A 21,670-nucleotide genomic window follows, 5' to 3' on the forward strand; every position below is an offset into this window, starting at 1 on the left:
GTGTGTGTGCGTAAATATGTAATATGTGATTAGAAGGATATTATATTGCCCTGGATACGTGGATAGTCACCTTCTCCATCATCATCATTTTATAGAGCTGGGACTAAAGACTTAAAATTGAATGAAGCCTGGGACACCTGAGTGGCTCAGTCAGTTAAGCCTCAGACTCTTGATTTCAGATGTGATTCATGAGATAGAGCCCCACTTTGGGCTCTGCTGACAGCATGGAGCCTGCTTGGGATTCTATCTCTCTCTCTCTGCCCTCCCTGCCCCCTTCTCAAAATAACTAACCAGGTAGCTAACTAACTAAAATTGAATGAAGCCATTACTTCTTGTTAGTACTCCAAGTATTGTTTTAAAGCATATATCAGAACGTGAGAGAGAAATCCATGAATACTCTGCAACTGAAACTGATGGAGAATACAAGAATGGAATTTATTTTTATAATGAAAGTAAAAAGAATCTTACAATTCATAAAAGAATAGCTGCACATTTTCCCAATTTGTGAACTCCAGACGCATTACAGATATTCCCTTTATTTGCCCAGGTCATACTGTGTACAGAAAGGGAGTTTTAGCAGTCTGCTGTCTATATTTTTAGGTAGCTCTTAGAATGTGAGCTGGGAATGTGGTGTGGGTGTTCACTGATAAAAAATGTATTTACTATTCAATCATGCTGGTTCACTTCACCATGTATTTCCTCAGAGCAGCTTGGCACTGCACAAATACTGTACTGGATTATTTGCCATGTGGTTAATGATTTTCATGCTTAGAAAGTATGACGATGAAAGAATGCAAATGGGGCTTCTTTTGTTCCTGCACAGAGTTGATAATATTCTCTATATTATGATTTAGTGGCATAGGAATGCAGTACTCCCACAAACTGTACCTTCCTGACATCCTTTTAAAATAATACATTGATATTCACACTACTTGTGTAAATGATGCTAGACACTTTCTTGAGACAGGTTTTAATGAAAAAAAGAGGCAGAACATAATTACATGTGTAGCTGAATAATTTATCAATATTGACCATTTGGCTTAGAGCTTCTTTTTAAGAAGCATGAAAGATGATCCTTCCAGAGATGTGATACTCAAGATTTTCTTAAAGTGCATGTGGTGCTGGTATTTTATTTTCTTTGAGGGAGGGGGGCTAATTTGAAGATTTTTCCTCCATTTCTCTCTAAAAAGCCCATCTGAAATATATATTGTTTTCTGCCTGTCTGCCTTGTGTTGGTCTCAAAAGTGAACTGCATCTGTTTCTGTTTCTTGTGCTGCTTATCACCCATTCCTTTCTGGCCTTTCTTCATGTCCAGCCTGAGACCTCCTGAGTCAGGCACAGTTCACTGGCTTCCCTTGTTTTTACCTTCTGCACCTCATAACCTAATACTTCCAAGAGCTGGGCCATCCTCTGTGTCTCGTTGTTGATGGTTAAGGATAAAACCTGGTTCCCTTTTCACATTCTCCATAGTGTTCACCTTCTCCTTCTCTGCTTCTCACTCACTTTATCTTATGTTGAAGTTCTACTCTACTCTATTTCTCTCTTTTAATGAATTTTGCATCCAGGGAGCCAGGCTATTGTGAGATAGTGATTGGGTTATATCACGGGTTTGCAGATAAGCACACCATCATGTGGTGGGTGTCTATGTGAATGATCATGTAATTTAATTTTAAATTTCTACCCAAGATTTGGTTGCATTTGGATGAAGTATATCACAGTGGCATAGAATTTCTGAGAGTGTAGGAAAGCTCAGGATTAAAGTTTAAGTATTCTTGATTATGAGGCTCAAGTGTCTAAAATCTAGGAAGGAGGTCCTTGACTGATGGGCTCCCCTGTTGCCCTCAGATCTCTGTGCGGAAGGTCAGGGTGCTCCCTGCCATCTTCTTCTGGTAGTCCTTGTCAAATTCTTCATTCTGGGTCACAGTGAAATGGCTCTTCCAGTCCCCAGGCATCCCTGAAATGGAGCAAAGTTTCAGTGATTACCACACAAGAGTACAGGGTGGAGTGAGCACACACCCTTGGAACCAGGATAAGAGTGGGAAAAAAAAGGAAGTTTTCCTCTGAAAAATTATGTAGTGTCACTGACAAGAATGCATAATGGGGCAAGAAACATTACTGGAAAATCTAAGCAGAGCATGGGGACCACAGCGTCCAATCTGGCATCTGAGAATATGAGTCTTAACGTACCTTTCCTCATAAAAGGGGAGATAGAGTGGTCCAGGAAGCTGATAGGCAAAGTGGTGTAGTTGGCCATTGGGTTGTGCTTCATTACATCAAAGGAGGTGTGATAGATGATTTTATTCAGAATTTCCTCTGGTATTTCTTTCTCCAAGAACTTCAAAATCTTCTGAATTTCCCGCTTTGGGTCCTGTATGTAGAATAGTTATACAAAGCAAATAATTTGAGTTTTCCATTAAGGATGACATTCTGTGTGGACAAACAGTGTTTGGGGAGAAATGAGTTAAGGGATCAGTTCAAATATATTCAATAAACATCCCTCAGGTGACGACTATGTGCAAAGGTGCTGCCAAGACACAAAAATGAGAGCTGTTCCTGCCCTCAGGAGGCTCATGCTGCAATAGGGAGATGAATGTAGACATAACTAACTGTAAGAACTGGCCCAGAAAACATGCTGTACACACACACACACACACACACACACACACACACATACACAGAGAGAAAGATTGAGAGAGAGAGATCCATGAGATTTGTTGAAAGCAGCAATTATGTTTCCTGGTAGAGATGAGGAAAAGTTGTATAAAGGAGAAAAAATGTTGCAGGTGAGTCATGGTATGACCAAATTTAGTATTTGAGCTATAAAAGATGACAAAAAGTCTGTGAATTTAATAGAAGGTCAGTAAGGGGATGAATACAAAGGAATCTCAATTTGATACAGAAATGTGAGTTCTTGTGCACTGGTTCTTTGATCAAAGAGTTGCAGAAAAGGAGCTATAGCTTTTGATTAGATTTCTCACCATTGGCACAAGAAGTAGTTTAATTCTAGGACACTAACCCTGGGGTCCTGAGAGTGATTTTGTCATGCCTCTCATACACAATGATTTGAAATGGAAAAATCCGTCCTCTGTCCCAATATGTGAAGCCAGTCCTGCCAATGATTAAACTTCAGTTTGTGATGTGGGCCTGGGGTGTGGAAGAGGGAGAAGGAAACTCTCCCTGCATGTTCACTGAACACAACTAGGCACTTTGCATATGTGATCTTATAAATCCTTATAATAATTTCATGAGATACAAAATGAGATGATACCCACTTTGTAGGTGAAGACATGGTTCATGAGTGTCAGAATTAATTCAACTATAAAGACATGTGATATTTCCTGAGGAGGAAGGATCTTCCAGAAACTGTGAACTGAAGCAAAGAAAATTGAGAAGAGCAGAAAAGTAGTTAGAACTTTCAAGGGTAAAACTGAGTCAAGAAGAGTGTCATGGAGAGAAAGGACTTGCACTGAAGGCTTTCCTGTGGGCAAGCCCACAAACAGGATCACGACTGTGGTTTGCTGCCCTGGAGAATATGGTAGACTGCACTGCCCCTCACCTCCTTCATGTCCTCATAGAAGATGTAGAGAATACGGTGTTGGTCTTTTGCATCCCACCATCCCTTCACATGGTCATACCAGGAGCCCCATAGCACTGGAGGGAACAAGAGAGAAGTGGGGGGGCATCAATATCAACTTGAAACTTATAAAATGAGCATGGATGTCTCAAATAAAAGGGAAAAAGGCAAAGAAGACAAAGACCCTGGACAGAATTCTTATTTGCAGAAGACAGTTTTTTTTAATATTTAAGGAGATGATAAGAAGTATTCTGGATTCCTTGGTTTTATATTTCTTCTCTGGAACTTAATAGCACATTAGATACTGTGTAGTTGCCAGGAGTCATAATCTTTCTTTCTTTTGCATCACTACATGATGCCTAGATTAGTGTTACACAATAAACATTGTATCCTAGTAGGCTGATTTTCATTCTGAAAAATCTATAATTACCAGATATTTGGGCACCTTTACTCTCTGTAATGGTGAATGAGAGGAAGAGAGGTGCACTGGGTGTCTTCTGTTGGCCCTGCCAAATCCACTCTGCACCCTCCTCCACCCTGTGAGGTTGACCTCTAGGGACTGCGTCGATGCCTTCTTTGTGCTCAGACTTCCACCTGGGCTTTGCCAGGAAAAGGTACTCAGAGGCTTTTGGGGGTAAAGGAGAGTAGGGAAGGTATGTTTATTTCCCTGATGCTCTTCCTGTTGGCTCACTGTTGTGGTCTGTTTCCCTTAATGAAGGCTTCAGCTCCTGTTAAGGGGCCCTGTCCTTTTTCCAGGGGGCAATGGCTCCCTGCTCGTACTCACCCAAGAGCACTGTATTATCACCTGTTTGTTTCTTTAAACTCTGCCCGTAGCTTTCTAAATAGTCTCTTGGTTAAATTCTCCCCAAATGATCCAGTTTGAATGTGCCATCACACCCTCCTATGACCTTGATGACTACAATCATTCACTGAAAACCCATCCTTTCTGAAGTCAGTAGTGAACAAGGAAACATGAATGAATAAGGACACATGCACCCACAATTTCCTTTCACTTACCTTTACCAGCTTTGAATGCCTCAACAAACTCCTCCCATGTACCAGGGTTAGGTAGTAATGCAGCCATTCTTGAGAAATGGTAGTAGGACACCACGGTGTCTTTTGCATTTCTAGCCACATAGATAATCTGAAATCAGCCAGCAAGTGATTGAGACAGAGAGAAAACAAAACACAGAAATATTATTGCTTGATGCAGAGGACCTTAGTATTAGAAGAATCTTAGACTATCCCATTTGAGTATCTGAACGTGTGTGCCTTTTCTGTGATCGGGATGACCACATTTTCTGGTTTGTCCAGAGTTCCAACATATATCTGTGGTTTCAGATAATGATTAGGAGCATCCCTCCTTTTCTTAAAGGTACCCTGGTTTGCCTGATAAATACTATGGTCACCCTAACTATGATATTCCTGGAGGCTAAAGAGGCCCCTGTGTTTTTTTCCAGTGTGTAAGGTCGGTCCTCCTTGGCTTGCACTAAGTGAGGACTCTAGGTTATTGTATGGGGGTAGCTAATGCAGTCAGCCATTTGGTCTCATCTGTGCATGAACTGCAGCTTTATAGATTAATGTTATCACTCCTACTTTTCATTTGTGATAAGATTGCAGGACCTTTGACGGCAGTGCTAAGTCTCCCTTTGGAGCTGCTTGTGATGATTCTTTTCATTGGAAAAGCAGGGGTGTGGTTTGGCCGGGGAGATCTCACCTCTTTGCTTTGTGTCCTGTGGTTCCCTTTCTCCCACTCACTGTCCAGGCTCTAATGCCCACCTGTGCTGCTGTGTGCATTCTCAGCAGAGCCAGAGAGGAGGAGCACATTAATGGTGTCACAAGCATTTTCCCATGTCTCACTTACTGAACAGAATTTCTGTGTCCAACACAACCATTCACCCAGTGGTATTTCTCTCTCAGCCAATCTCCCCAGGCTCTTGCTTTCCCAGCTGCCTTTCCCCCACTGCTGTCTTAGAGGAGCACAGACCCAACATGTTTCTCTGCCTCTTTTCCTACTGCTTGATTTTTCTCTGATATTTGTGAAAGCATGTAGGGAACCAAAAAGTGTGACACAGTTGCACCATCTTATAATGTAAATACATTTCTTAATGCTGGTGTTGGTTACTGCCTTTTTGTAAACTTGAGTAATTGTGAAGGGGCAGTCTGTGCTAGATGGGGAACATATCCAGTGTGCTTGTGGCAGGAGTCTGATGACTGGATATGACCTAATGTCCATGACATTTCCTGAGAGCCTGCTGACTTATCTGTGTGAATCCCTCATGGCTGCTGTAACAAATGTACTGGCTTAAACAATAAGAGATTCATTCTCTTATGGTTCTAGAGGCTAGATTTCACTGGGCTCAGGTCAAGCTGTTGGCAGGGCTGGTCCCTTTGGTGGCAGTAAGGGAGAATCCCTTCACTTGCTGTTGCTAGCCCTCAAAGGCCACTTGCATTCCTTGGCTCTTGACCCAATCCCTGGCTTCACTTTTCACATCTCCTACTTTTTACTTTGATCTTCTTGTCTCCCTCTTCTAAGAATCCTTTTGATGATATTTAGGGCCCACCTATTAATCTAGGATAATCTTCGAATCTCAAGATCCCCAACTTAATCAAATCTGCAAATTTCATTTTACCATATAAGGTAGCATTCACAGGTTCTGTTGATTAGGACATGGATATCTTTAGGGGATGGCTATTTAGCTTACAACTGCATCATAAAATGAAAATCTTGGCCTAAACTCTCTAATGTCACTTCCTGCTCAAGTAATCCACAATTCTAAACAAATAAAAGGAGGTGCCATCATTGAGATTTTTACATTTTTAGAAGGCCTGATTTTTATAAAAAGAAGGTGCTAGTATGATGACTAACAAAATGCTATTGTGTCTTCTCACATTGAATCTATAATACCATTTGGAAATAATATTGCTTGTTGAGCATCAAGAGTCACATGAGTTATCTACCTGTGGGAACAAAGCAGGAAGTTTTCACAAATCAAAATGACCTGGGTGTAATCTCAGAGAAGCAGGTAATGAATGGGATAGCATATTGGAATGTGGAATCTTATTCAATTGTATTGTACCTTGTTTGGAGATGGGAGATGGGCAAGATGAAGAGCTGGTGACTCATGGAAGCCCAGAAAAAAAAAAAAGAGTCAAAAGCAATCACTTGCCCTGTGTATCTGAGCACCACACATAGGGGAAATTGTCTTGACTAAACAGACTTGACCCTTATGGTTTTCTTGGTAAGGGTTCAGTCTGGGTTTCTAAAGTAGCTTGCCTGCAAGGAGATGATGTTCTGGTCTAGTTGATACAAACATTTTGATTCTGCTGGATGGTTACACTTTTCACTGCAAATTTATAAGTCCGTATTTTGCTTATATTCCATATTTCATTGACTTTAAGACTCACTGATGAAGCATATATCAAAAAGCAACACTAGCATTTTGCTGTACATTACACATTGATCCTGAATTTGGAAGGTCAAAATAAATGAAAAATTTTGAAAACGGAGGACATAGTGTTATAACAGTTCCTGGGAGCTTGCTCCACAAGATATTCTGTAAGGGTTGTCAATGTAGTATCATGATCTTATGGTTGTTCATCCTTCTTTGTATTGCTCTACCTTTCCCTTCACAAGTTTTCCCTAAATAAATCACTTTTATGCCTTGGCTTTTGCTTCTTAGATGATTCAAACTAAGATAAAAGCCTTCTTCAGGAAATATGTGCTTTGTTTCACAACTTGTTGTCTTTGGATGTGGCTTCACTGGCAGCTAATCAGAATGATTTTGTATGAAAACTTCCTAGTATATACCCAGAAATAATATTTTGAAAGAAAGTTGGATTCAGGGTGGAGTATGTGGGAATGTGGAGGTAAGGACACCATCTGCTTTATACCTTCATTGGTTATTTATCTTTCAACATCTTTGATTGTTTCCACTTAGATAGAGATAGTGTTTGTCCATATGAACAAAACTGGGCTTGAAGAGTTGGATTTTCCTACCTTTGAATTTTCTTTCCAGAAGGAAGGTGGCAGCAACTGAACAGGAAGGTGAGTCTTCATAGTTCTAGGAGAAGGCATTTTTTCGGCCAGATCTAGACCTGGGAAAGAAGGCCACACCATTTCCTTGAACATTTTTCATCATCAGCCCCCTGAATTCAATATTATTGTTTTGTTAAATATCTAGAATGAGATTTACCAAATAGTTGTCTTGGCCTAAAATTATGGTTTTACATGTCTAAATGCTTCCCTCCTGGTGACACCTCTACCATTCATTCAGGTAGAGGAAATCACTGATGAGATACTGGAAACCACCAAGGAAGGCAACATTACTCTTCTTATTTGATGGATTGGTTGTACTTGTGTGGGAAGATGAAGATGCTTTGGGAGGTCTGAGGATGGTGATAACTATGACCCCAACAAGCACTTGGATATTTTGTCCTTTGGAGTTTTCTATTACTGCAATGGAGAGTAGATTAAAGCAGCTGGAGAAGAGCTGGTGTCCCTCTTGATGTAGGTGAATTACTGGCCAGCTCTACAACACAAGCTGTTCCATTGATCTTTCTTCCAACCTTTACTTTCCAGGCCAAGAACTGCAACAGCCATTATCTAAACACCACACTGGTCTCTGTGCTAGGATGTATTTTCAGATGAAAAATTGAGCCTTACAGTAGTCAAGTAATTTCAGTAATTTCTCCAAGTTAGTAACTATGACAGCCAGGGCTGGAAATCAGTTAGTCTTTGGTGTGGAAAGCCAATGGAGTGGGGGGAGGAGGGGCTCAAGAGACTTTGTGAAAAGCACCAGAGAGGCAAGGAACAATTAGATAAATCACAACCAAATCCTCCTTGGAAACAGAATGTCCAATCCTGAGTGTTAAAATACCAAATATAGGCTGGGATTTGGCCACACAGAGTACCAGTCTCAGGGAGGGGGCTTGTCACTGAGGCAGAGAGGCAGACTTGGTTGGAGAAGCACAGCTTCTAGTGGAGAATCAGAAGGAGGAGGCACCCCCTGGAGACCTGGCAGTGATGGGAAATAAGGAAGTAAAAGAAAGAAAAATAAAGATCCTGCAGAAATGAAAGAAACAGCATGCCAATTCTTCCTCCCCACCAACCACCAATGTTGTCCATGAACAAAACTGCACAGTAGAGGGCAGAATGGACAGAAGAGGGTGCTTTCAAACTAGAAATTATGACAATAAAATGAATACAAACATAAAAAAGCAGATCTCATGAATACAAAACTGCTATGAAAACCAGAAAAGGCAAATCAAAGCCTTTAACCTGATGAAAATTCTCCCCTCAAAACCAACTACAATCCTAAACAAAATTGTGATACAATACTCCAATCTTGATTAAATATCCAAAACAAACGTTTGGGAAAAGGAACAAACAACTCAGAAATATAAAAATTAGGAAATGAAATAGACAAAATTTATTTATAAAAATAAAATAAAATAAAATAAAATAAAATATATAAAAAAGAAAAGGGGATAAATGAGAAAAGATTTTATGGAACTGAGAAAAGAAAAAGCACAATAACATAAGAAGGGAAGATTAAATCATAAGGTTGACAATGAAGGATAGGTTTGAAAGGAAATTTAAAAAAGGATGTTGAAGAAAAGCAAGAAGGTAACCAAGAGATGGACGATGGGGTAAATAAACAAGTAAAAAGGGTCAGAGAGAAAGTGTCTGATTTGGAAGACAAGCCTGGCAGCTCTAACGTTGGTATAAACTGCAGTTCCTGAAAAGAAAATGAAAATGGTGGAATAGAACTAATATTTAAACTTATAATATGAACAAACTTTCTTGAAAAGAAGACTTGAATTTGTTGAGATTTTAGCTAAACTATTCCATAATGTCTCGTAATCCATTCTGGGTGGCCAAGCAGCCTACAGGGGCCTTGAGCATGCCAGTTCACGCCCCAGCTGCATAACAGTCTGCAGAGACTACCCAATGGCCCTGAGATCAACAGTGTCTGTTACCTCCCAAGGCCTTCCCTGGGAGCACCCCTTTAGATAAGACCCCTGTAGAGCCTACCAAAACCCTGCTCCTTTTGGTTTGGATTGACTGTTCTGGACTTAGCCCAGAAGCCCCAAAGCTTTCCACTTATGGACCTTAATAAGTGCATGTGCCCCAGGTCCCATCTCTCTACCAGCATCCTGCCTTGACCTCTCATTTGGTCACTCAAGGCATGCCCTGCACTTCCTCCAGGACCAAGGAGTAGTGGACAGTGCTATTTCGATTCCTTATGGTCTTTCCTTGAACTGAGGCTCACCAGACCACCAAATGTTAATTTAACAAAGTCACAATTAGGTTCACAAGTAGGATGGACTAAATCAGCTTGCTTTTGATAATAAGAAATGCATTTTAGTTTCAATGGCTTACTGATGGGCTTTATCATGTGCATAATTCCATGGGGGAGGAATCCACTGCCTACTGGAGTTTGGTTGCACTGTTTTGCCCTACTGCATACTGCCTTTTCAGAGAGCTGCACCAAGTTTCCATCCCAAAAGTGCAAGTTACAAAAAAAGCAATGATAATTCTCCCAAACCTTGAGAGTATTGCTAATCAGAGCTGGTTTGAGGGGCCATGGATGTATTTCCCACTTATTAATGCCCAAGGGTTACCCTCAGTGGCTGTTAGACTTTGAGCATGTTTCTCAGCTTGTAGTACAGACCCAGATGCTGACTGTTAGGGGCAACTGGCTAAGATTTTAGCAATATCCTGTTGCCCTTAGTTAACAGAAGAGAATATGTGAGTTGCACACCCGGCTCACACATAGGGCCAGATAAATGTGCAGTGCCCCTAAGAGGAGAGGGACACTCCCTGTCTCTGATTGGCGGTGCTTATGGGATGTACTAGGACTCTAAGTTATAACTTGGATGATAGGGATGTCCTCACTGGGGAGGTAATGGCCCCTCAAAAAGGCAAGAGTGGCTGGGTCCCACAGTCCCTCTGTCACTGCATACCTTGTTGCTGTGGCAGTTTGTCCCCTGACCCTATGCGGTATCAGGGGTCCCACTCCTGGTGTATAGGGGCACAAAATCTAATAGCCAAGTACAAATGACTTGAGCACCTGGTGCCTGCATCAACTAAAACTGTCTGAGGAAATTAGCAAGCTCTGTACTAAATGGAAAACACTCATAGAGGTGCTGTGGGCACTGCTCAGTGTTGTGGTGTACCAACAGACCAAGGGACTGGTTCTATACTCTAGGGACCTGGGGCCAGCCCTAATGAGTCTGCCACTGCTGGTCTGATGGAGACTGACACTAAACCCAGTGAAGTCAATTGGGACACCCTGGAGAGGGAAGCAGCAGGTATTGGCCACTGGGGACGTCTACCACAGATTTTTCCAGTGAGGATTCAGAAAGTCAAATCAGTGGTGGGTAATAGAGAATTAGAAACTGAAATTTGAAGCTTTACACATCTCAAGATTAAAAATATCTGAAAGGACTGTAGAGCAGGAGGAAGGAAAAGGGGCTGACTGGCTGTTGAGAGTGTTTAATACGGACTCTGAGCTATTATTACTCAACTCACAGACATGAGTCAACTAGTTAGTATTTACAAGAAGCCCCAAATGGATAACTTCTTAAAAGTCCAAATTCTGGACAGACACAGATGACCCAACCCCCAACCCATAAGAGACTACCCCAGGACTAATTCAACCAGAATTAAAGCAAAAACTGCAGCCACAGATTGTTTCCATGTCCTAACTGGGATTTCTAATAACAAGGGAGAATCCAAACCCAAAGGCACAAGCCCCAAAGATATAGAGGGCAAATCCAACTCTCTGCTTACTTGGATTTTCAAGGTTTGTTGTGAAGTTTACCCTTTTATCATAGTTATTACTGCAAAGATTCAAAGCCAGTGGAAGATATTCAATGAGGCCCAACTCCTTTCCTGTATGATTGATATGGTCCTGTGGGTATATCACTCCTTTGAATATAGCAACCTATCCAGATGACCTGGATTTCATCTCCAGTCTGAGGAAGTCCCAATTGATTATGAATCCAAAGAATTCTTCTTGCAGGGAGCCTCCACCAAATGACAGGACCAAACTTCATTTTAAGAGGACCTCCCATAATATTCTGGAGGCCATGCTGGGAATAGACTTGACAGTTCTTCCTTCATGAGGGAGACACTCTGCCAGCTGGGGGTCCAGATCTCATATCTGGACAGTTATGGTGCAAGCTCCTCTCAAAAACTCATGTTCATTTTGAAAAAGACCCCAATCTCAATGGCCCAGATGACTTTAGGGGGTCTCAAAGCTCCCTCTGCCTCAAAGAACATCACTGACCTGTGGGCCTGACAAACCCCCAGAGCATTACCCTAGAACTGAATGGCTCATGGAACTTGTCACCTCCTGGGAATAATTGCCTATTCATGACTCAGTAGTCCACAGGGACTAAGGCAGTAACCTGACATTCTTTTCTTTGTCAAACACCATAGCCCAAGTCATAGAAATCCCAGGTAATCCTTCTAAATTTCTCAAATAATCTCCTACAGCCTACATGTCAGAGCCAATAAAACCACAAAGGGAGTACAAGGAAAGCTGGCTATGGCTTTCCAAACCAGTTGCCAGTGGTGGTGGCCTCCCTGGCTCTCTTTTTCCCTATTATAGGTTTGCATGCACTTACTTCATGACATGCCTAGTAGAATAAACCCAAATTCCTGGATTTCTCATAAAAGGTGCCAGACAATAACCTGCCCAATTTCCTCCTCCAGGAAAAAAACTAAATACACCACATTATTGACTGAGTACACAGGACTTAAGGTCTGTCATTAGAGATATACTTGAATTGGGGTCAGTAGGCCCCCCATCTCACACTTTAATAGCCTGGCCTGGTCAGTGTGAAAACTGGCTACCAGTTAATGGAGATTAACTATTGACTATTATTGGAGGGGGGGGGTATGCCTTGTGGCTCAATCAGTTAAGTGTCTGACTCTTGGTTTCAGCTCATGTCATTATCTCATAGTTTGTAAGACTGATCCCCACGTTGGGCTCTGTGCTGTGTGGAGCCCGCTTGGGAATCTCTTTCTCCCTCTATCTCTGTCCCCCCGACCCCCGTTCACCTCTCCCCTTCTCTCTCAAAATTAATAAACTTAAAAAAAAGAAATACTTAAAAAACCACAATTGACTATCAAAACTTAAATGCACAGGTTTCTGTCATTAAGTTTCCCATTCCCAGTATTATAGACATGGTAGATGACATCCAAAAAGCATGCGGTCCTTACTTTGATGTCCTAGATCTAGCCAACGTGTTTCACTTGATCCTGATAATGGAAGACTCACAACTTCAATTTGCTTTCCGTTTCAAGGGCATTTTGAACCTTTACTTGGGTGCCCATGGGTTATTTAAACATTTAAGCACCCTGCTTTTGCATATAACCAATGCAGACAAGATTTAAATTCACTCCAATTAACCCACTGTAGCCTTTGATATTATATAAGTGACATTGTCCCTTTGGAACCTTTTGAGGATGCCATCCAGGAGACTTACACTTAGTAATGTATTTATAGCAGAGAGGATGGGCCATTACCTTGCATAAGATCCAAGGACCAGCCACTTCTTTCAAGTTTCTAGACATAATGTGGCAGCTGTGGACTGTGAAGTTTCTCTCACTATAAAACATTAACTCCTTATAATTAAGCCTCCTGTTACATTATAGCAGGCAAAACACATATCAGGTGTCTTCATTTTTTGGGGGCAACACATTCTACATTTACCATTTTACTAAAACCTATTTGTGTTGTTAGATGCAATCCAGCTTCTTTCCATTTGGGAGAACCTCACCAAACTGTCTTGCATCTGGCCCAGCAAGCCATACAGCAGGTCCTGTCCTTAGTCTCTCTGGGCTCAGGCTTTTGAGTTGAATCAGTGGAGATATTTGATTAGGCCTTGTGGAGTCTTGGGACTAAGCATGGCTTTATCTGACTGTCCATGGGACCTGGATCAAAGATCTGCCCCAGACAGCAGCTTAGCACATGCCACTTGAGCATGAAATTTTGGAAGTCCACTGGGCCCTTTTGGGAAAAAAGGCATTCATAGCCCACCCTGATTTGCAAAAAGTCCCCATCCTTCATTGGGTTAGCAATTCAACCCAGCAAAGGTTCAGCATGGTCCTGAGACCTCATTGTTAAAGTGAAAATGGTACCTTTAAAAAAGCTCAATCTGATGTCAAGGGCCTTTCCAGATTACAGGAGGGTGTGGCTCCTCAAAGCTCAGCCTCTTGCTTACTATTAATGAAGGCAACTGGTGGCAACCCCAATGTTGGCCCCTATAGCATTTTGAGAAGCTCCCTGGGACCAGTTGTCTGGCATGGAAAGGGAGTGAGTGTTCTTCACATACAGCAGTGCTGCCATCATACACAATGCTGCCCACCAGAAGGCTGCAGTGGTCATCCCTAGTCAAGAAGGCCACTCCTGGCTTGGCCCAGATGGCAGGGTTGGTGGCAGTGTGCTTGGTTCCACAACAGACCACAAAGTGAGACTCCCAAGGGCATATATTTTTACTGACTCCTGAGCTCTTAGCCAGTGGGCTCTCAGTCTGGTCTGGATAATGGCAAAAGGATAATTCAATGTCTCTGGGTGTCTCCATTTGGAGAGGGAGAGCCAATTCACATATGCCAATTATAGTCACTCATGTCTGCGTACAAATGCCAACAAACAGCAGAAGCACATTCTAATAACATTGCAGACTCCTTGTTCCAACATTCCAATAACATTCCAGACATAACCACCATATAACTATTCCTCCAGAGATGCCATGCCCACCAGAAGAGCAGACCCCTATTTCAGGCCACAGGGGAGCAACAACACTCACTGATTGGGGAAATAGGCGTGGAATCCTTTTCACCCTTGCTCTATCCAAACTGGTGGTAGATAATTGATTGCTCCTTTGTCCCCAAACAAAACTCTGGAAGATTATCAGGTCAGTGTGACAACTTGTGATGGCAAATTTGTTGTATCAGACTGCTGCTGCCCTCTGCTGGAGCTAGTGGGTATGTGAACACCATCATCAATACCTTCTCAGGATGCCTACAGGCTGTTCTCTCCAGAAACACTGCTTCCTATTGCTCAATATCCTCCTTAACCAGATATGTGCTTGTCCCCTTACACCCACCAGACATTACAGATTCAGATCAAGATAGCCTTCCACCTCCCAAGCAGTTCAATAATGGGCTCTGGAACATGGAATCTTGTGGAATTTCTGCCTAGCTCACTGACCCCAAGCAGGTGGACGTATGGAGAGGAACAATGGCCTTCAGAGACATGCTTCTCAGATTTTAAACAGAAGGGAGGCCCCAAGTGGACAGAAATTTTCCCCGTGGCTCTAATACTGCTTGATTCCTGGCTCTCAGCTCTTCCTACCCCCACACCAAATACATCTTCTCCAAAAACCCCTTTCTGGTACTGACAGGGAACCCTGACTCCTCTGACATCAAGGAGGATGTCATTCACTTCTGTTCACTGGATGAATGCTTCCCTCACCATTGTGATCTTTCCATTGTCTCACTGTCATCCATATGCTGGCAACCTCATCAGGGGTGGATTGTACAATATGACCCTCTTCTAATAGAGAGCTCAATGGAACAAACCCTACCAAATTGCTTAGAGATCATGATTATACCAATTTCTTTGGCATGGATGATGGTCCAGTATTAGCCACAAAGCTAAGAACACTGGCCTTGCTCAATATTCTGGTTTTAAGGCAGGTTAATTAAAGCAAATTCATAGAAAGTTTTGTGGGAGATTGAAATTATGGCTTCAGGGTCAACTAGTGGGATTGTGGATCTCAGAGAGAAGAAAAAGGTATTCTGCCCAGTGGATGCCAGTCACATTAAGAAATGAAGCCCCAAAAGAACCATAGAATCCAATGGTGGGTGTCAGTGGATGCAGGCCAGGTCTCTACCCCACCTTAGATGAAGAGGTAAATGACCTCTTGCTCCTAAGCAAACATGCTCCTCCTTTTGTTGCTATCCAGATTGCTTTCCCTGAAGGACACCCCACAAGCTAGTCAAATGCAAATGCTCTCTTTTACTGTGGCTACCTTGGATAATAGGGTTGTTGGTAGATCCCTCCAGCCTAACTCTATCTCAGGAGATGAGCTGGAACAAAATTAGCCAGGTATACAACTGTACTGAACGATGGCTGAGCACCAAGTGTTGCAGGCTCTATGTAGCAGGGGTCAATTCAGCAGGCACAAATTCTGACCCAGAGTTCATCTCTTCTATATTAAATGGTGCCAATGGAAGTGATGCTTAAAAGAGTCATTCCATCCTTACACCATGCCTCAAATTATATTTACCCCAGGCCAAATGGCCCTACTGTCATAACCAAATCAGACCCATCTTGGCTGGCAGGTTTGTGCTCTAACCACCCTATCATAGTTTTCATGGGGTTATCTCTGGATTGTACATCTGCCATCCACAAAATATCCCTACTGTGAGCCTACCAATGTATCCAGAATCTATATGCATTATGGATGTGGTCCCCACAAAGTTTAGTCATGGATATTGCATGCTCCTTTGCAAAGTGCACCCTGATGATCTAATGGAGCCCAATGAGGTCTGCCCATCTAGTACTAGAGTCCACACTTGTAGTCCCACCCCGAGCCAGGCCTCTAGGACATGTACTTGGTATTTAACACCAGCAGCCACTTCTACCCTTCATGGATCTTCACCTGGGAAACCACCCTCTCCTGGCCTCACCATCCCCAAGCACAGCAATGCCTCAGATAACACTGCCCCAGCCCAAGAGCTCTTGCTGCCATTAGAGTTGTGACTGCCTTACAGACAGCAATGCCACAACCCAAGGGAAAGATGAGAGACAATGTACTTCAACCTTACTTGACCTTGGGATTCCCACCCTGAGATCACCTCTGCCCCAGGAAGGAAATGACTGTGGTAACTGTCAGCACAGAGGCCTCCATTTGTAAAAATGCCTCCACTTGATGGAACCTGAAGACCTCATAGATTCTACTTTTCTGAAAGAGCTATCTGCTTCTCTGGAGAAACTTGCCTCCATCAAAACAATTGCAAAACCTCTGTTGACTGCCTGGTGGTGGTAGACATCATTTTACCTTTGTGGCAAGCCAAACAATGTATTCTTTTTTTTTTTTTTAACAAATTTTTTTTAAGTTTATTTATTTTTGACAGAGAGAGTGTGAGCATGAGCGGGGGAGGGGCAGAGAGAGAGGGAGACACAGAATCTGAAGCAGGCTCCAGGCTCCAAGCGGTCAGCACAGAGCCCGACGCGGGGCTCGAACTCACAAACTGCGAGGTCATGACCTGGGCTGAAGTCAGATGCCTAACCGACTGAGCCACCCAGGCGCCCCCAAAAAATGTATTCTTAACCACGCTAGCCAAAATATAACACTTCTCTGCAACACTTTCTTAACCATGCATATCATAAAAAGTTGATTATTATTGATCAACTCTGAAACATACCAAACTAAAATTATTATATTTTAAGATAAAGAAAACAATTCTTACTCCAGGTAAAAGATGAAATGATTCATAAAGTCAAGAGAATTAAACTGGCATCAGACTATCAAAAACAGCATACAAAGCAAGTAAACAGTAGAACATTTTCAAGAAACTTAAGGAAAGAAAGTGTGAATGAAAGATATATCCAGGCAAGCTGTGCTTCAAGTATCAACACTATAGAAAACAGTTTAAAACATTCAAGAACACACACAGAATACAATATATATGTATTTTCCTGAACAATTCACTAGGGTAAGTTTGATTTAACCAAAAGGAAAACATTAGTACAAGGATTGATAGTGAGAATTTCACATTATTTAATACTAGAACTAAAACTTAAAAGGGATGAAGGGATAGGTGGAAGAACAATATGTAAACCTTATAGGCTCTAATAAAGTAGAAAGAATGCAACTTAAAATTTAGAGTAGGATTACTGGTGGTTGTATAAGTAACAGGGGGAATAAAAAATTCCTTTGAAACTGGCAGATCAGGTAGTAAAAGCTTAAGTAAGAAAAAAGAGGATTAAGTACTTATAAAAGGTGATAATAATACATAAGCAACCAATTGCTAGAAAAAACTTAAGAATTTCCTAAAGAAAAAAAAATGAAAAACTCCCACACAAAGCCATCCAAATTGGTAAGGAAGAAGTAAACCTTTAACTATTTGCAGATGACATGATACTATATATAAAAAAACCCTAAAAACTCCACCAAGAAACTATTAGAACTGATAAATAAATTCATCAGAGTCACAGGATATAAAATTAATGTACAGAAATCTATTGCATTTGTATACAATAATAACTAAGCACCAGAAAGAGGAATTGAGAAAGTGACCCCATTTATAATTGCATCAAAAATAATAATATACCTAGGAATACAGTTATCCAAGGAAGTGAAAGATCTGTACTCTGAAAACTATAAAACATTGATGACATAAATTGAAGATGACACACAAAAAATGGAAAGACATTCCATGCTCATGGATTGGAAGAACAAATATTGTTAAAATGTTCATACTACCCAAAGTAATCTACACATTTAATGCAATCCCTATCAAAATACCAACAGCACTTATTCCAACAAATAATCCTAAAATTTGTATAAAACCACAAAAGACCCCAAATAGAACAATCTTGAAGAAGAACAACAAAGCTGGAGGTATCACAATTCTGGACTTCAAGTTATACTACAAAGTTGTAGCAATCAAAACACTATGGTACTGACACAAACATAGACACATAGAGCAATAGACCAGGATAGAAAGCCCAGAAACAAACCCAAAATTATGTGATCAGTTAATCTTCAACAAGCAGGAAAGAATATCCAATGGGAAAAAGACTCATTCTTCAACAAGTAGTGTTGGGAAATTTGGACAGCTACATGCAGAAGAATGAAGCTGGATCACTTTCTTACACCATACACAAATACACTTCAAACTGGATGAAAAAGGCACTTGGGTGACTCAGTCAATTGAGCATTTGACTTCAGCTTCGGTTATGATCTTGCAGTTTGTGAGTTTGAGCTCCACATCAGGCTCGCTGCTGTCAGCTCCTTCAGATCCTCTGTCCTCCTCTCTCTCTGTCCCTCCCCTGTTTGTGTTCTCTTTCTCAAAAATAAATAAAAGTTAAAAAATGGGTGAAAGACCTAAATGTGAGACCTGAAACCATAAACATCCTAGAAGAGAGCACAGGCAGTAATTTCTCTGACATTGGCCATAGCAACATTTTTCTAGACATTACTCCTGAAACAAAGGAAATAAAAGCAAAAATAAACTATTGGAACCACATCAAAATAAAAATCTTCTGCTCAGAAAAGGAAACAATTAGCAAAACTAAAAAGACACCTTACTTAATGGGAGAAGATATTTGCAAATTATATATCTGATAAAGGGTTAGTATCTAAAATATATAAAGAACATATATAATTCAATGCCACAAAAACCAAGGGCACTTGCCACTAAAGTGGGAAGTTTTGCCACTAAACTGGGCAGAAGACATGAATAGACATTTCTCCAGGAAGACTTACAGATGGCCAACAGACACATGAAAAGATGTTCAACATCACTCATCGTCAGGGAAATGCAAATCAAAACTACAATAATGGGTGCCTGAGCGGTTCAGTCGATTGAGTGTTGGACTTTGGCTCAGGTCATGATCTTGCAGTTCATGGGCTTGAAACCTTCATAGCTCAGAGCCTGGAGCCTGCTTTGTATTCTGTGTCTCCCAATCTCTCTCTGCCCCCTTTTCATGCTCTCCCTGTCTCTTTCTCTCTCTCTCTCTCTCAAAAATAAACTTAAAAAATATATGTATATATTTTAAAAAAATATGAGATATCACCTCACACCTGTCAGAATAGCTAAAATCAAAAACACAAGAAATAACAAGTGTTGGTGAGGATGTGGAGAAAAAGGAACCCTTTTGCACTGTTGGTGGGAATACAAACTGGTGCAATCACTGTGGAAAACACTATAGAGCTTCCTCAAAAAATTAAAAACAGAGCTACTCTACAATATAGTAATCACAGTACTGGGCATTTACCCAAAGAATATAAAAACATTAATTCGAAAGGATATATGGACCCCTATATTTATTACATCAGTATTTACAATAGCCAAAATATGGAAGAAGCCAAGTGTCCATCAATAGATGAATGGATAAAGAAGATGCAATATTACTGAGCCATAGAAAATAATGAATTCTTGCCATTTGCAATGAGGTAATGACATGGATGGAGCTAGAGTGTATTATGCTAAGTGAAATAAGTCAGCCAGAGAAAGACAAATACCATATAATTTCACTCATATGTGGAATTTAGGAAACAAAACAGATGAACAGAAGAAAAATTAAAAAAAAAAAGAGAGAGACAAATCAAGAAAAGACTCTTAACTATGGAGAACAAACGGATGGTTACCAGAGGGGAACTAGATGAGGAGATGGGTCAAATAGGTGAAAGAGATTATAAATACACTTATTGTGATGAGCACAGAGTAACATATAGAATTGTTGAATCACTGTATTGTATACCTGAACTAATATAACACTGTATGTTTACTATAATTGGAATTAAAATAAAAAACTTAAAAAAATAAAAACTCCCACACATTTTTTTTAAAAAGAAAAGAAAAACAAAAAGGATATAACAAATAGGGAAAGAAACTAAATATTTCTTATTGCACATGACAATATTGTCACTAGCTAGACACCAAGACCTGATCTTACCCACCTGCTTGTAACCACCAACATTTGTCTCACATTTTCCGTCAAGCTCTTCTTTTCAGCTTATCTCTTAACTCGGGCAAAAGACCCAATGGTCATGGCATCCTGTGATGGAAACCAAAACTATCCCTCAAGCAATAATGACTGCCCTGATGATGAGCTCCAACTGGCCCAGACCACCCAGACCAGTTTGAGCTCAACACTCAACTCACATCTGTGCAGATGGACCATGGAGTGACCTGTGGAGTGACCAACAGTTACCTTTACTTCATTATAATATTAAAATCTCCACCCAAGGAGGAGCACAGGCCTCAGTAACATAACATGCAATGTATGTATAGGCATGGTTCCTTAAGGCGCATGCATGACGTTATGCCTCCCCCTTAACATACATGACAAAACTCCCCTTTCTGAATATTTATCCTAACCCTAAATAAAATGAACCCATTTACCCTTGTTGTGAGAGTCATGGCTTTGGAAATTATTCCCCATGATCTCCTTATTTGCTGCAAATAAAGTTTCCTTTGTGTGACAGCTCTACCTGGTGTGGTTTTTATCTGTGACTCACTAAGGAGTAAACTCATGTTAGTTTGACATATGACATATGATATATGACATAATTGTGAACAAACATATCAGTCATATCAATAAATGTGAGTGGGATTAAATCATCTATTATAAATAGATGATTCAAGGGGTGCTTGGCTGGCTCAGTTGGAAGAGCACATGACTCTTGATCTTGGGGTTGTGAGTTTGAGCCCCATGTTGGATACAGAGATTACTTAAGTGAATAAAAATAGGTTCAAATTGGCTCATAAGAGAAAACCCAATCATATGAAGCATAGAAGACACACCTAAAACACAAGAAAGAGTAAAAATAAAAGGGTAGATAGATATACAAAATGCAAATGGAAACTACAAAAAAGCAAGGATTATGATATTATCAGATAAAGTAGTATTCAACCCCAAAAGCATTATATAAGAGAAGAAAGGAACTCTGGAGGTGCCTGGGTGGCTTGGTCAGTTAAGGGTCCGACTCTTAATTTTGGCTTAGGTCATGATCTCATGGTTCATGGGATTGAGCCCTGCATCAAGCTCTGTGTTAACAGTGCAGAGCCTCCTTGGAATTCTCTCTGCCCTTCCTTGTGCATGTACTTGTATGTGCTCTCTCTCTGTCTCAGCATAAATAAATAAACTTAAAAAAAAAAAGAACTTTATAATGCTAAAGTCTCCATTATAATAATACAATAGAAAAATCACGAATATTTATGTACCAAATAACAGAATAACCACTTATATAAAACAGAAACCACAGTAGATGTAAGGAAAAATAGAAATACACTAATAATAGGATGTTTAATTCTTAGTACATGACAAGTCAAGTGGACAA

General features: G+C 40.8%; 1 protein-coding gene across 1 annotated transcript in view; it reads right to left on the bottom strand.

Annotated features, from left to right (window-relative positions):
* Positions 1-421: 421 nt before the first annotated feature.
* LOC125936876 (sulfotransferase 1C1) overlaps positions 422-21,670 on the bottom strand; it is a 29,109-nt gene continuing 7,860 nt past the window's right edge. The window contains exons 3-7 of the mRNA XM_049651233.1: positions 7,575-7,672; positions 4,592-4,718; positions 3,557-3,651; positions 2,188-2,368; positions 422-1,954 (exon numbers count right to left, since the gene is read on the bottom strand). Coding sequence (XP_049507190.1) covers positions 1,842-1,954; positions 2,188-2,368; positions 3,557-3,651; positions 4,592-4,718; positions 7,575-7,672 — 614 coding nt within the window. The 3' untranslated portion in view covers positions 422-1,841. The remainder of the gene's footprint in view (positions 1,955-2,187; positions 2,369-3,556; positions 3,652-4,591; positions 4,719-7,574; positions 7,673-21,670) is intronic.

This window comes from Panthera uncia, assembly GCF_023721935.1.
Source record: "Panthera uncia isolate 11264 chromosome A3 unlocalized genomic scaffold, Puncia_PCG_1.0 HiC_scaffold_11, whole genome shotgun sequence".
Lineage (NCBI taxonomy): Eukaryota > Metazoa > Chordata > Mammalia > Carnivora > Felidae > Panthera > Panthera uncia.